A 15,593-nucleotide genomic window follows, 5' to 3' on the forward strand; every position below is an offset into this window, starting at 1 on the left:
GCAAGGAATTAAAAGCGGTTGAGGAATTCCGGACCAGCCTTTCCTTTCCGCCGCACCATCTACTATATCATCTATCACCCACATGGACACATGGACATGTCTGCGACTCCAAGAATTTATAGCGACAAACTGTAAATGAGCGGGGTGTGTGGTGGCGGGGGGAGAGGCGGGGGCGGTTCGATAAGTACTTTAGCTAACAGCGCACACTGGGCTAGCGGGTCCGAGTTTTGGCCAAAAGTCCGTTTTAAAAAAACATTTGATAATGCAGATGCAAAGAAAAAATAAAAAAACATTTAAGTTCGGTCGATTATTTTACTAATATTGGCAAGTCGGGCACCAAAAGATGGCATTTTTAAAAGTTGATTAATCTTAATCCACTTTGTATTTTTTAGTGCTTTACATTATTTTTGATTTGCTGTAAATTGTACTTTAATGTGTGTTAAAATGAACTGAATCCGTTACCTATTTTGTTTTTCTAGAAATGAAATGTGTCAAAATTAAAAATATTTTTTTATTTTAGTTGGAGGTAACTGTATCTTTTAAAAATCCAAAAAATTTTATTTTTGGTTTGCTGATAAGAGTAATTTTTTATGAAAATAATCGGCTTTAATTCAGCTTTCTACCTGTACAGTTAAAGAAATGCCAGATTTTTTACCAGTGTGCAGCGTTCGAACAGAGTTCGCTCTGTTAAGTGGAACTCGGCTCTGTTACGCTATCGCTCGATGTTATGTTCGACGACTCTCGGACTCAGATTCAGTTTCTTTTCACCTTTCGTCGGCTGTAGATCGTCGCTAGCGAAACCAACGGATAACCAAAGCCAATACCCAGCAACAAATGACTTGGAAAATATTTTTGAAAAATTCCAAGCCTCAACCCAAAACCACTAAAGCAACCGATTCAAATGAGCCTGATTAATTCGATTAATTAGCCAGAGGTGAAAAGTGCATTGCGGCTACACAGAGATACTACTGATTTTGTTTTAAAAATCGCACACCCCAAAACCAGTTAAAAAAACACAGGCGAAATAAATTTTCGAGTGCCCCAGTAGTGCCAGTGCAAACAAAAAAAAGTTCCAGCAAAATAAATAAAAATTTTGTGCAACGCAAAAATACACAAAATATATATTCGAATAAAAAATATAACTAAATATCGTGTCGTCGTCGTTGCATCGCTGCTGACAAAAGTGCAATATTTAAGTATATACAGCCGATTATAATATATTAATTACAACAAATTACATATTGTTAATCAAAAGTAATTAAATACGCAAGTCAAGGCGAAATATTGCAAGTACATAACATAGAGTGCGGTTGACAAAATACAAATTGCAAGAAATACAAAATAAAATAAACAGAAAACCAAGCTACACGACCGGATTTAATTGCATTTTTTTGCGGTGTAGTTGTAAATTTGTTGACGCTGCTTTTCTGCCACGAAGTATCAGATTCAGACTTGCCGTAAACATCCATATGCATAATCGAGTTTATACGAATTGTGATTTCTGAATTTCTGAATTTCCGCTTGGACTCGTGTTCACCAAGCTCAGCAGAAAATTAAAACTCTTTCGTCAGTCAAATGATAGACTCCCGACGATACTACGCACAAACCCATGTTGGATTATAATTTACACCCTTAAATTTGGGGGCTACAATGCGGCCAGAAGTATACGATGTAAGTTTTGAAACTAATATTTAGCGTGACTCAATTTCATGGGTTATTCATCATAATGATAAAACTTAAATTCTCAAAAAGCCAGAAATGTTCGATAATCGCATACCATTTTGGGGCTGGTCCTTTATAAATTTTTACGAGTTTTCTCCGGAAATTTTTTATAGGAATGATAAATTAATAAAAATTCCCAGCGAAAAATAAATCGCTTCATGAAAATTGAGCCTCATCGGTTTTTAGGGGAAAACTAAAATGATCAAGTCATTTTTATAGTTCATATCAAGGCTTATTGTTTCAGGGAAAACTAAACTTGTCATTTTTTAATTGAGAGTTCTAAGAATTTAAAAGGTGTAGGGATAAAGCATTAAAACTTATTATTCCTTTACATACTGTTAAATATTTCAAACAAGTCTATGATTTCAAAACAGTTATTGAATACTTCGATTTATTTCAAACTGAATATTGCAAATCCTTAAACCACGTGAAAAGGGAAGAGAGTGGTTACCGCCACATCCCGAACCCAAAACCGAAGGCAAACCATACGCAATCAAAGGAATAATCCGCAAATACCATGACCTGTGTTCTTCGCTCCCTTTTACTTTTCGCACAATTCCCACACAAACACAGACGCAACTATAAAAATAATATATATAATAAATGGAGGGCTGTTTATCAGGCGCAACGCAATTTCACTTAAAAAACAATTTCCAAACACACATAAAAAGCACAATTATATGTTCGAAACAAGAAATATGAAATGTGCCCAAAGACCAAGTTCCGTCTGAGTCTGAAGTCCGAGTCCGAGTTTCAGTTTCAGTTTGTGTTTCAGTTTCTGTTTCAGGTTCAGGTTCAGGTCCATAATTGCCGTTTATAACTTGTTATGGCACCAACACATGCAAACTGTCAGGATAAATCAGCTTGTGTGTATTCATTCGTGCTCCTGTGTGTGCACAACCCCTTTTTCGAAAAACTTTCGAGGGTTTGTGGCGTGTTCTGATCTCAGGACATTTACCTGAGTTATAAATCAATTGCAAACGCGCCAACCCTCGGTTAAAAATCGCTTGCGAAACTCGCATAAGAAACTAAATGATTTTAATACCTTTGAATCCAACTAATTCTGAATAATTTTGCCTAATCTCAATCAAAGTCCCGTCTCCATCCGATTTACGAATCATAAACAAGTTCAACAATTCACATGACAAACAATGCCACGCCCCATCAAAAATATTTCCAAAGAGACGATAAGAGCCAAACGCGTTTTCCTGTAAAAATAGACAATATTTGATTTGATAATTCGAATTTGTTCGCGTCTTTTATTAATTAAACGGAAATACGTTCAGATAACACCCAAGAACAGAGCTCATGGGCTTGGTCTAAAATCGATTGATAAGCACGCACCGACCAGATATTTTCTAGGGCCAACAAAAGATCCATTAGGAGAAGATCTCCGGAATGGAACCCCTCGAAATACGCACACATTAATCTAGAGCCTCGAGTGTTTTATTGAGATTTATGATTTGGCCAGAGGCACGAGCTCAAATGCCAAAACATCATAAATACATATGTGACTTGGCACATATTTTTGTGCAGCTTTGATTAATGCAATCGAGGAACCCAGAAACCGAAGCTTGCCTCATTTATTACCGTTAATGAAACCCCAATCAACCTTGGCCAACTAAACTGCACTTAATTCTTTGCATGACTTGTCGGAGCATCAACAAGTTCATTGAATATATATATGTAAATGGTCTTTAGTATATTTCCTAGAATTATGTTAATTAGTATTCAAAATATTGAATTATCAATAAACGTGTCGGTTTCCTGGTTTACTCGTATGGGTTCAGAGTACGTTCATGTAAAATGTACAAAAGTTTGAGAATATTAACAGGCCAACAAAAGTTTGGTGGCGTCTAAAGCCGCTAAATGAAAAAAATGTCACATCCAAGTTTATAATTAGGTTACGGGCGGATGAGAAAAGCTGTGTGTACACAAAAAGTGAGTTGCAAAAAAGTGGCTTAAATAATTGGGTCCCCAAACATATGACGCCACAGTCCGAAATTCAGAAGTCAGTATTAGGAAACGACTCCAAAAGGCACGTTCCTCAGTGCCCTGCAATTCTATAGAGATAACAATGATGATGATGTAGAGCTTATAGAGTATTTAAAACGATTAGTCACATTGGCAGCTGGGATCAGGGGTTTATAAATAACAAAAAAAAAAAAAGCCGGCGGCAAACACGTCAAAAAGTCGCGTCTGAATTTGTTTATTATTATCACTTTACAGCGTTAGAAATTCGGTTGAGGCACACTTTTCGATTCAAATCTGTCTGGATTATGGCGGGTTAATCCTAATAAGGAGTGGAGTTTTCGGTTTGATAAGCTCGATCTTTATCTCGATTGACTTTTGGCGATCCTCGATTTGCAATCGATTTTCGGTCGATATGGTTTTATGCCTTTATGGCCGGCTCAATGCCAGTGACTAAGTGGCCAAGATCTGGCCAAGCCAGCCCCAATAAACCCCTGATCTGAGCCGACGGGCTAGTTCTCCCCAGTTGAAAGAAGTATAACGAGTTCGTCACTATCTTATCAGCGAAGAACACGTTCAAAATATACGCCACGGCGTACTACGCTACACTGGTCTATATCTTTATATATACACATACATATATGTACAAAATAATAACAATGCGCCAAAAAAGAACCATGCGGCCGTCAAGTGTTTATAGTTTGTTTTGCTTTTCGCATGGCACTAAAAAACCCTATCGGAAAATACCAACACCCCAACACCCCAACACCCCAACACCCCAACACCCCCATTCCCTCGAAGGGCTCTATGACATTTTACTACGCTTTGTGAGGGTTTTTACAACTCGATGAAGTTTTCCACGGCAATGAGTTCGCTTTCTTTAAAGGCTGATTAATTGTTCAATTTCTGCCAAATATTTGCATTGGGCATTACGGCTGCACACGATTGTCGTTGCACCTGACCCACAATGCTGGTTGCTTTTATTGGTGTTGTCATTGTTGGCATAGTGTTTCGTAAAAGAAAAAAAAAAAAAAACGAAAACACACCACAAACACACCCACTTTTAGAGGTCCCAAGAAAAAATTGGAAAAATCATCAAAGATAAAACGCATCGATGGGAGATTTTGATGAATTAGAAAGTTTTGTATATTCGCCGAGAGGAGTTTCTTTGAATCTCCAAACACTAATCAGCTTAGCGATTGATTTATCTTTTCGAATATATTGTCTAGGTGATTTATTGACAGCCGACTATCGTCGGTTATCAGATATTTACAGTAATGTAAAACTGGCTTTGATGGAACCACCATAAAGCTTGATAAGGCGCCCGATTTCGATATATACATATATATTGATCGCGATTCCCTTCGCAGTCATATCAAATGTATTTTCTTAGCCATTTAAGCCGGCAATTTAGCCGGAATGGAAACCGAAACACGCGTTTTCCCCACAGTTTCAGGTGCAAGGCAATTATTATTTACTTCCAGAAAAAAAGGTGTCATATTTGAGTAGCCCGCACACACACAGTCCCTAGACAAATTCAATGGATGCACTTGCCATGTTTGCCTTAAACTCGCCATCGTCTTCTCATCGATTTCGTCGCCATCGTCCGTCTCCCTCTGCAGCCCTAGTCCCGTCTCTTTCGCACTGTCTGGGGCGCTGTTGACACTTTGGGAAAGTTGCTGAATGCTTAACAAAGTATATTCGCTGCCACTTAAGTAGCCCGGACTTATCAAAAGGGCTGAGAGCAGCGCCGAAAGCCGCTTATCACCTCCGTCGGTGCAGCTGTCCCGGCGGCGAAAATCGCATTAGATACAACCCCTCTATATGGAGGAATTATAGTGGAACTGGGAAAAAAGGGGGTGGCCATACAGAGCAAAAAAATATACACTATTTATTGTGATCAATAAATCGTATGCTGTTAGAATTAATGGTTAGTAAGAAGAATCTATTAAAAATCATATAACGATCTAATATATCTATATCTTAAAGCCACTTCGTTCAAATGCATAACACAAAGTAAAGATATCTTCTGAATCTTATTGGCAAACTTTTTAAATTATTATTTTAATATTAATAAAATGATTGCTCAACTTAAGAAAATTTGTGCCAGTGCACTTAAAGGTGAGAAGGGCGGCTTGTTAATGAGGCGAATTTTGTGTGGCGGCACGTCAACATTTTCAGCATTCCAGTATTTCTGCCATCTCCCCCGCAGCCTTGACATCAAATGATTCGTTCGTTCTACTATATATATCTACTGAAACAGTCTGAAAACAACATTAGCTTATCGCTGGGGTACACTGAACTCTCACGGATTCCCATTCCCAGTTGCCGCATTGTGGTGTTGGTGGTGGTGCTCCCTATTCTATTTTATTTGGGGCGTTGCTTTGGCGGCTACAAGTTCAAGAGGTTTCGGGCCGAGAGGGAAAAAAAAGACAAGCCCCAGCGATGCCAAAAGTATGCAAAGCTTTTGGCTTGCCAAAGAGGCATCTTAAGTCATTACTTTTAATTAAAGTAGCTGGGAAATTGGCCAAGAAAATGTACAGAAAATTACTTACAATGTGGCAAATTTAGTAAAGATTTATATAAATATTTTAAATTGTAATGTATAGTTAATGATAAGTCTTATAACAACAAAGTTAAAAGTGTAAGTAATTGGTTTTCCTTAACATGTTTAAAATACTTTGAATATCTAGTATTGTTTTTCTGTAACATGTGACATTTTCTGCCTAACTTATTATTATTGTTATTATCCACCCCAACTCTTGGCGACTCTTGATCGGATTTGCATATTGTTCTACGTCTCGAGTCGCATTGAAATGCATACTTCACATTCCCAATCCGAATCCGAATCCAATCCCAACTCCCACTGCCTGTTGCAGTTGCAATTGCAGTCGCTGCTGTGCACATTATACAAATATTTTCATATAATGCACACCAGCTCGGCGCCCTGCTGCAAAAACAATGGCAACACACCAAACTGGCAACTGTCAAAGTCAGTTGAGTACTTGTGTACATATAGTATGGGAGTATGGTAGTATGGTAGTACCGATGGTAGTATGGTGTGTATCCATCCCTTTTTCAGTTGGAACTTCATTAAGTCGGGACAGAGCAAACACACGTAAAAAGTTGCAATTGCAGCCGGAGAATATCGGTGGATTTCGAGGGGTTCTGAGGGGTTTTTCCGAGGGATGAGGCTTAGGGTTGCTCGGCTCGGCGAAAAGCGCAAGGTGGATGATGTAAGAGTATTAAGTAACAGCCAGGCCAGTTCCCTGCTGCAAGCCATCCCTTAAAACAAAAGGAAAAAATTGCATTAAGTGCAGCCGGGTAGGCCAAAAAAAAAAAACCAAAGAAAAAAATTGTACATAAAAAACAGAATGTATAGGGTGGCCGTAACCATAACCATCGTCATCATCATCATTACAATCACAATCAGAATCACACGCACAATTGACAGCATAAAATTTCACACCAGAACACGTGGCTGTTGACAGGGAAAATCGGGCAGTTACAGGACCTTAATTACATGATGGATTACCAACACCACAAGCACACGTGCCCGCAATCAAAGTTCAATGCTATCACTTTCTTTGCGGCCTATCTTGGGCAAATCTTTCTGCCAATTCATTTTTGTGTCCAAATACATTGCGGCCTAATCTAATCGGCTGCACATTCCACAGATGCCATATTTATTTTGTTTAAATATATATATATCCATGTATATACGAAGCACGGGGTACAATTATGTTAGAGCAGTGTGCGAGTTGGAAGCAACAAGTGCTTAGGTATTAAAGTGTTAAAGTGTTAAAGTCCAGATGCCAACACGTGCCTCGTTCTCGAGACTCGAGAGTCGAGAGGAGATTCGAGGCCCAAACTAGTTTGCATTTCGATTCCAATCGAATTGAAAAGACCCGGTGCTTAGCATATTATCGATCGATGCGATCGCCGCGAAACACTTGGTTGTTTAATTTTAATTTTAATTTCCAGATTTATGTGTATTGGCCGAGGGGGGAGCACAATCGAGTGGACAAACTAATTAAAGGCCTGAAAATGTCGCCAGCGATTAGATTGCACATTTCAAATGCGGTCACTGTGACGTAGATATTACGAAAGGAGGTTCCACTGTTTAATTTTTTTTTTTTTTGTGAATGAAAGCTTTCTCGTTCGGGTGGTCCCTATCCCTATTCCAAACCCAAACCAAAAAATGTGAGCACGTAGCAAAAGGAAAACTTCTCAATCCAAAACTATGGCTATTCAGTATTCAGGGCACATTTTGGGGCCCTACAACATTGCGTAAGCCAGACCAAGGAAACTGGGGACTTGGCAGAGACCCTTGTGGCTCCGTTCTGAGCTCCTGTCTGCATACCAAATAAGGTAATTATGAGTCGCAGAAGCGAACAAAAGTAAAGCACAGACAGAGGCGACTGGCCATAGAAGTGATATCGAGTTACATACATGGGAACCGCTCGTGCACAGCGAAAAATAATCCTTTTAGTTGGCCAGAATACAATACACAAATTAGAGCATCTTTCTTAATAAATAAGGAAAATTCAAACTTTTAAATCTCTTTAAATTAACCTTAACTCACTAAGTATACAATACAATTTCATTAATCGTAAAATGAACGAAAATGTTAACAACAAATTATTTTATAAATAACACTTAAATGCCAATCAAAATCAAACTCCAAAGTCCAACAAAGTCATAACTCTTGGTTATTTCAAACCTAGCAACCCAAATTCATGTATACAATTTGTATTATTGTTAGCAACTCATTTCAATAATCATTATTTAAATTAGTTTAATTTTTTTTCTGCCTGTAAAAACGCGGGTCATGCGTTCGGCCTTTTGTCTGGTTTTAGAGAACTCCCGAACTTTTGAAGTTTCGGTTTCAATTTCAATTTCGGTGTTTTTGTGTGCGGTTGCCAGCCCACAAAAAAGGCTTTTCTTTTTGTCTAACTACCTTAGGTAACTGAAATTTTGTAAGCTACTCTTATTGATCAGTCAGCAGTAGCTTCCCTGCCATAATTTACTACTGAGAACGCCAGCTAAGCATAAATCGTAAAAGCTTCAAGTCGATATAATTGCTAGCCAAGGCAAATGCTTGTACACAAAAACAAAAATAAAAAATAATAAAAGCGTTTGAAGAAATGTTGTTTCTTCGGCAGGCATTGTGAAATTTCATTTAGAATGCCCGTGTGTGTTTGCACATTTCAAATGAACTTTATTGTCTGCTGTGAAATTGAAAAATGATAAAAATCGCACGCCACCAGGCATTTGATTTGGCCTGAGTTGTATTCTCGTTTTGGGACTGCCCACTGAGAGGGTTACGGATTCGAATCCGGGACCAAAGGCCCTGCAAAATCACCTCCTCCTGGGGCTGTTTTAACTTTTGACTCTCGGTCGCTGCATATTGATTTCTCGAGCTTGATTCTTTGCGTTTTCACTTTTCAAGCGTCGAACAGAAAAGACCTTCGTCTTAAGAAACTACCCTTCTGGGTCTTGAGTTCTGTTCTTGTTCGCTGGCTTTTTGTTTTTTTTTTGTCGTTTGTAGTTCAGTTCAGTTCAGTGCTAAGCTGAAATCAATGACCTTTTGGGCCCGGGGATTAGTTGGTCGTGAAACAGAATATGCAGTGCGGAAAGTACAACAAAATATGGCAAGACTTGTTCCGCTGAATCGATATAATAAAAGGAAAAAATAAAGAAAAAATACATTTTTCTCTGGCGTTTTCCGAGTGGCCACTTGTGGTCACTTGTGACGGGGTGACATTGAGCCCAGAGCCACTGTAAGGGCTCTCCATGAAAATCCGATGGATACGTTTCGTATTTTTTATTTAAATACATTTTTGTTTAAAGATCTCACGATCGGCAGTAAAATGACTTAATTGTTGTTTAAGACGGAAGTTCATCTCGGAAAACAAAACGAAACGAGACGAATAAAGTTGAAAACAAATCAATAAAACCAATAATAATCATTAATAATAATCTGTAAGATTTATGCAAATGTTTCTCCTTTGAATCACACTCAACTCTTTATTTATAGTGGCTAGCGTAATTTTGTTGTGAATTGAATACTATTGAATACTGAACACTCATTTCGTTTATTTTTTGCCTACTTGCAGGTTACTACAGTTCACGCTGCCCAATGTCAGGACTTATTTTATACTGATGGTGAGTTTTTGTCCCACTGTACATATTTACGACCAACGTAATTGTTAAATTTCTCAGATTTATGGGCTATTATTTTTGTGAGTAATTTGTTTTGGGGGATTCCACCGAACTAGAATAATTTACTATTTCCCAAGAATACTTAGGCCAAAGCCTTGCTCCACTTTTCGGGTTTTGGCTGGGCAAAAAGCATCTGGAAATCTACAATCTCGATCGAAAGCTGCCTTGTTTTCAACACACTCTGAATAATTATCTTGAGAAATGTCAAAATATTTTTATACGTTCGAGAGATTGAGTGTGTGTAATCGAAATTAGAGTGGGGGGGCCGAAGCAATTCGGAGTTTTGATATGGGAAGCGTGTGTACATTGGAGTGGCTCTCCGTTTTGTGGGGTCTCTCCACTTGAGGCGGCCCATAAAAAATAATAATAATTATTATTATGATTATGATTGTTACACATACACGCTGGTGGAACGTCATTGAACTATGAAAAAGGTCGCACGGCATTCTCTATTTTTTTTGGATTTTTTTTTTTTTTTGAGAAGTGCAAACAGAAGGCCTTACTTCCATACTTCATTTATTTATCTGGAAAACTGACATTGTGTCAACGTCAACGTCGAAGTTGGAAAATGTGAGAAATGTTTATGGGTTGGGGAAATCGAATCGATTGGTTAAGCCTCGCTAAATCGATCGGCACGCGTCGATCTCGGAGCTTAGGTCAATTTGTTTTGGCTTGCATCCAAAACCCATCGCTTACCCACCGAAAAGCCCTATTAAGTCTTCTGCTAAAGTCCAGCGTTATTTTTGGACATTCCCATTTCGCCATAAATAGCTAATATGCTTACTGGCAGTAGGTGGTGCCGTGTGGTGAATAGCCCTCATGCACATTATTGAACAAAATGATGTATGAGGCTGGTCCCATCTAAGCCTCGATAAATACTCGATTATATATATGTCATTTGTCTGACCCAATCGCTTGTTTTGCTGATTTGCATTTTTTATATTATCAAAGAATAACAGTGATATCATTTGAGTAGTGAGTCGAAAAGGTCGAAAACGTGCCGTAAATTATAGACATGAGACATACACGTGTCAGGTGGTGAAATATAATTATAGAATTTGGATTTTTCACAGGGGATTGACATTAGATTTTTAGATAATTAAATATATTTTATGTTGCCAATCTTTAACCTCATAATTTTATATTGCAAAAACTTTTACTAGAGATTTCTATACCTTTTCTAAAAGAAAAACAATCTAGTAATACCTTTAATCCTCTCCAGAATTCCAACAAAAATTCTTGCACTTCTCAAGCAATTAAATTCAGTAATAGGACAACTTGCTCTTCCAATTTAAATGCATGGGAACGGACCATCCTACCGACTATTTGCAGAATGTCAAAGCTTAGGGCAACATATCCCATTGAGAAACCAATTACCTGGACTACCATAACACGCCTAATGGCCAGTTGGCCAGTGGGCTCAACTTTGACCATAAACATTTTCGTGTCGCATCTGCGGGGCGAAGTAATAAAAAGCTCATCGTATTAATGGAAATTTATGGGGCAAAAAAGGGTTCCGTTGGGCAGGATTAGTCGCCAGATGTGGCTGTAATGCAGATGAATCGCCCATTAATCGAGGTTATCTTTTCTCTCCTCCTTTGTTTTGCAGATTGTTGTGGTTGCTCTTGCGATGCCAACATGCGCCGCGGAAAAACGCTATGTTTTACAATTGAAGGAACACAACGAACGGGCGCTGCACATCAATTCGCACGGCAGAGTGACCGCCGAACACATATTGCAAACATATCGTAAGTATCTTAAATTTTATATAGCATTTAAGAAACTTGAAACATTCCGATCTGGAACCGATCTGAGACAGCTCTTACTCATGCGAACCGGCGTTCATCAATTACCATTGGCATTTAAATTAAATTGGCATTTATACAAGTACATCTAGATGCGTAAATTTCGAAATACAGGCGGGATTCTCTTAGATGAACTTAAATATAATACTTTAAAAATAATAAATAATAAGAGTTTAAAATTATTAAGTTCCATTTAGTTTTGTTGATATTCAAGTTGTGATATATATAAACATAATCATAAAAATTGTATTACAAAGAATATATAGTAATTAGTCAATTGAGAATTTAATAAGAATATGAAAATATATTTTTTAAAATGTTGAAAAAATTCTCCATGTGTAAACAAAAAAATCTGTTAAAAAATTTGGGAAAAATGTAGTCCACAAAATTGCGATGGTTATTTCTATCTTTTATTCAATTTTTATCGCGAATTATATAAAAGTCATTTAATAAAGTCCAAGCTAGCCAATTTGGCCTGTACATTTTGAACTCTGTCTGGGTCTGGGTCTTCGTCTGTGGCTGTGCATATTGTGTGCTTAATTAAATTATTGGTAATTTAATATTTGATTGATGTTATGAACCGCGCCGAGCGCCGCCCATTGCTTTTGTTTGTCCGGCCGCTCTTAATTTATTCGAAATTCATTTGCTGCGGTTTCCAAGCCTCTGGAGTTCTGAAGTTCAGGAGCAGCCCTCGCTCGATTGTGGGTTGATGGCTGAGCGAAAGTGACAAGATCAGGCGCCGACTTGCGTCACTGATATGTCAAAAAGGGAGACTTTTACCAATCCACTACCTCTATATGCGTAATTTAAGGTACAATTCCGAAACGGAAAGAAGTTTGTCAGCTTGGCATTTTATCTTATCGGTGGGCAGGTGCTGCTGGGGCAATTTGATCGATATGCTGGGTCTTCGAAGGTCTTCCCCCAAGACCCAAATCCAAACCGTAACCCTAGCCAAATCGTTCGGAATTATCAGGCTTAGGCGTAGTTTTTCAGGGTTAAACCCCTTTCGTTCAGAGAGGGAGTTCAACGACTCAGCGCCAGTAATTGACTTAGTCGATTTATTGATTTCATTAAATGCTCCACGAAAAAAGGCACATAGTTTCATTCTAATCGAAAGCCCCTTCATAACTTTATCAAAAACCTTTCAATTAATTGGGTTATCTGTATGCGCTTGAAGTGGTCCCAGTTCAGTTCCATTTAATATTTACACAATAGTCGTGTTGGTCTCGTGTGTTTGTTTGCCAATAATTAATTAAATTTTGGATTTTGTTATGTCTCTTTTCAGAGTACTTCACGATGGAAGGTGTCAACGATGTGCTGAGCCTGGATTTCAAATTAACCATCTATGCGGCGGATGTAGACTACTATCTGTGCTTCCATCAAGGCAGACTTGTTGGAAAGGTGAGTTTTCGTTCATAATTATTTTAAATCAATTGTAAATAGAAGACTAAACAAGATTATCAGAAAAAAGGGGTAAATTTAAATACTTTGGGATTTATTGCTATTAATAGTTAAAACCATTTTTGATTATCTTCTGCAGTTGCTTTAGAGATTATTAATAGTTTAACTAAAATGCAGTCAATAATTAACAATCAAATTGAAATTTAATACACCCTTACTAACTTTAGATTCTTCCCTGCTTTTTGTTTTCTTTCTTTGATTCTATAGAGAAACGCCACAAAGGATTGTCACTTTAAAGAGGGTATGATAAATGGTTATTACCACTACACCAGCTATTACAAACCAAAGCTGCGTGTGGGTTTTAAGGCCAAATTTAAGCCAGTTGGCTTAAAGGATTTTGCCAAGCCGCGTGTGATGGATAAGGCCATATTCTTTTTCTATCGCTTGGGTGAGGAGGAAATTCCCGAAACACTGGCAAAGTTGTTGGATCTTAAGAATAAGCAAGCCACCACTACCACAACAACAACAACAACAACAACATCCACCACATCAACTACAACAACAACACCGCCCAGTACTACCAAAATCAGCTCCACAAAAACCACAACAACAACAACAACAGTAAGCCCAGTGGCGGTCACAAAACGCGCGCGTTCAAAATCGCGTCGCCCAACAAGTATTAATAGCGATAGCAATATCCCTGGAAAAACCAGCGGTAGCAACAGCAATAGCCTTAAGTCCTACAACCAAGCCAATAGCAACAACAATAATGAGGTAGATTTGGAGCAACAACAGGTGATCCTGCAAAGAAATCGCTTGCAACATCGCCGCTTGCAACCCAAGAAGCGGCAACAGCAGCATCAGCAAAAGCAGCAGCAGCAACAACACCATCGCCGTCGCCATCGGCAACGTGGCACAGTGGGTGTGATGGCCCAACCGCAGCCCAAAAATCTGGAGGTTCGCCATCATCACGACAATGCCACGATAATGGAACGTCGTAGACGTCGCCGTTTGGAGCGGCAGCAACACAAGTTGCAGCGGGAGCTGTGGGAGCAGAAGCAGCGGGAAGCGGGGGAATTGGAGCGGGAAAGGGAGCGGGTGGAGCACCTGCCCAAGGCCACCTCCTCGGCCTCGTCCTCGTCCTCCTCCTCGTCGACGGCCACCTCAACGGCCTTGACCGCCACCGCCGCCTCGTTGGCACCCAGCGCCTTCAATCTGGTGGCCATAATGGCCGCCAGTCGTCGCAAGCGGGACAGGCGAAAACGTTCGACGGCAACAGCAACAACTAGTGCAACTGCAACAACAAGGGGCAACGGTAACAGCAACAGTCCACCCGATGCCGATATGCAACTGGTTGAACTACCCTCGCAACAGCAACAGCAACAGCAGGATAGCCCACAAAATGAATACTCAAAACCCTATGTTAATAGTAACTTAAACTTAAACGTAAACGTAAACTTAAACCTACTAATTGATAGTAATAGCGCTAATGTTAATCATGCAATACCTGCCTTGCCAAAAAACTACAACTACTTGTACAGTAACGAGCATTATAATTTGAATACTAAAAGTAGCACGACTGATTCTAGTAGTTTAGAAGATAGCACTAAGTTCGATAGTCCAAATAGCCATAGCCCTAGCCATAGCCATAGCAATAGCCATAGCCACAGCGCGTTCAATCAGAATATTGACAATAATCTTAAGCAATTAAACGATCGAATTGACCCTGTTTCAACTGCCACACAAGTTGAGATATCAGTGACCGGAAAAGGTGAGATGGAGACAGTAACCGAAACTGTTGTGCAGAATCGCAATCATATTGATGCTAATAATATAATCGACGATAGCTATCCGAACGATGGGGAGCACGAAGAGCTGATTCTAAAGAAACTTCTTCGTAACCTTCAAAAGCTGCAACAGCAACATGTGCAGCAGCAGCAGCAACAGCAGCAGCAGCAACAACCTAATATTGATATCCCTAACGAAAATATTAATGTTGTTAACAATAATCAGAATCATAATGATAATGGGCTGCTGACAAATAATAACCATAATAGTAATTACAATGAGCAATTTGCGAATGACGATGAAACGATACGAATTCAAAATAATAAATATGAAACACATATAGTACAATACAAACATGCGGTATTTATTTCGAAAAGGAGTGGGGTTTTTTTTTTGAAGCATTTTCAGCATTTTCAGCATTTTTAGCACAGGTTTGGCTAAAGAATTCTCATCAAATACTGAAATGGAGTCTGTGGAAAATTATCCTGGAAATTTTCTTGCCAGAAAGCGTTTCTACAAGTAAACTAAATAATATTGCTGTTTCCTGAGGGGCTTGAACTTTTGTTTCTTTTTTATTCTTATTAAATTATGACAATGTTTGGTATTATATTACTTATACTTTCAGAAATCCGTTTAAAAAAAGTATTTTATAATAAATAGCAATAAAAAAAGCTAGATAAA

The 15,593-nt window shown here is 38.7% G+C and overlaps 1 protein-coding gene across 1 annotated transcript in view; it reads left to right on the forward strand.

The window, feature by feature from the left end:
* The first annotated feature begins 774 nt into the window (after nt 1-774).
* LOC108144127 (protein kinase 4) overlaps nt 775-15,593 on the forward strand; it is a 36,901-nt gene continuing 22,082 nt past the window's right edge. Inside the window, exons 1-5 of the mRNA XM_017268770.2 lie at nt 775-1,671; nt 9,813-9,861; nt 11,528-11,666; nt 13,009-13,124; nt 13,392-15,291. Of these exons, the coding sequence (XP_017124259.2) occupies nt 1,670-1,671; nt 9,813-9,861; nt 11,528-11,666; nt 13,009-13,124; nt 13,392-15,291 (2,206 nt within the window). The 5' untranslated portion in view covers nt 775-1,669. The remainder of the gene's footprint in view (nt 1,672-9,812; nt 9,862-11,527; nt 11,667-13,008; nt 13,125-13,391; nt 15,292-15,593) is intronic.

This window comes from Drosophila elegans, unplaced genomic scaffold (genome assembly GCF_018152505.1).
Source record: "Drosophila elegans isolate 14027-0461.03 unplaced genomic scaffold, ASM1815250v1 contig_183, whole genome shotgun sequence".
NCBI classification, from domain to species: domain Eukaryota; kingdom Metazoa; phylum Arthropoda; class Insecta; order Diptera; family Drosophilidae; genus Drosophila; species Drosophila elegans.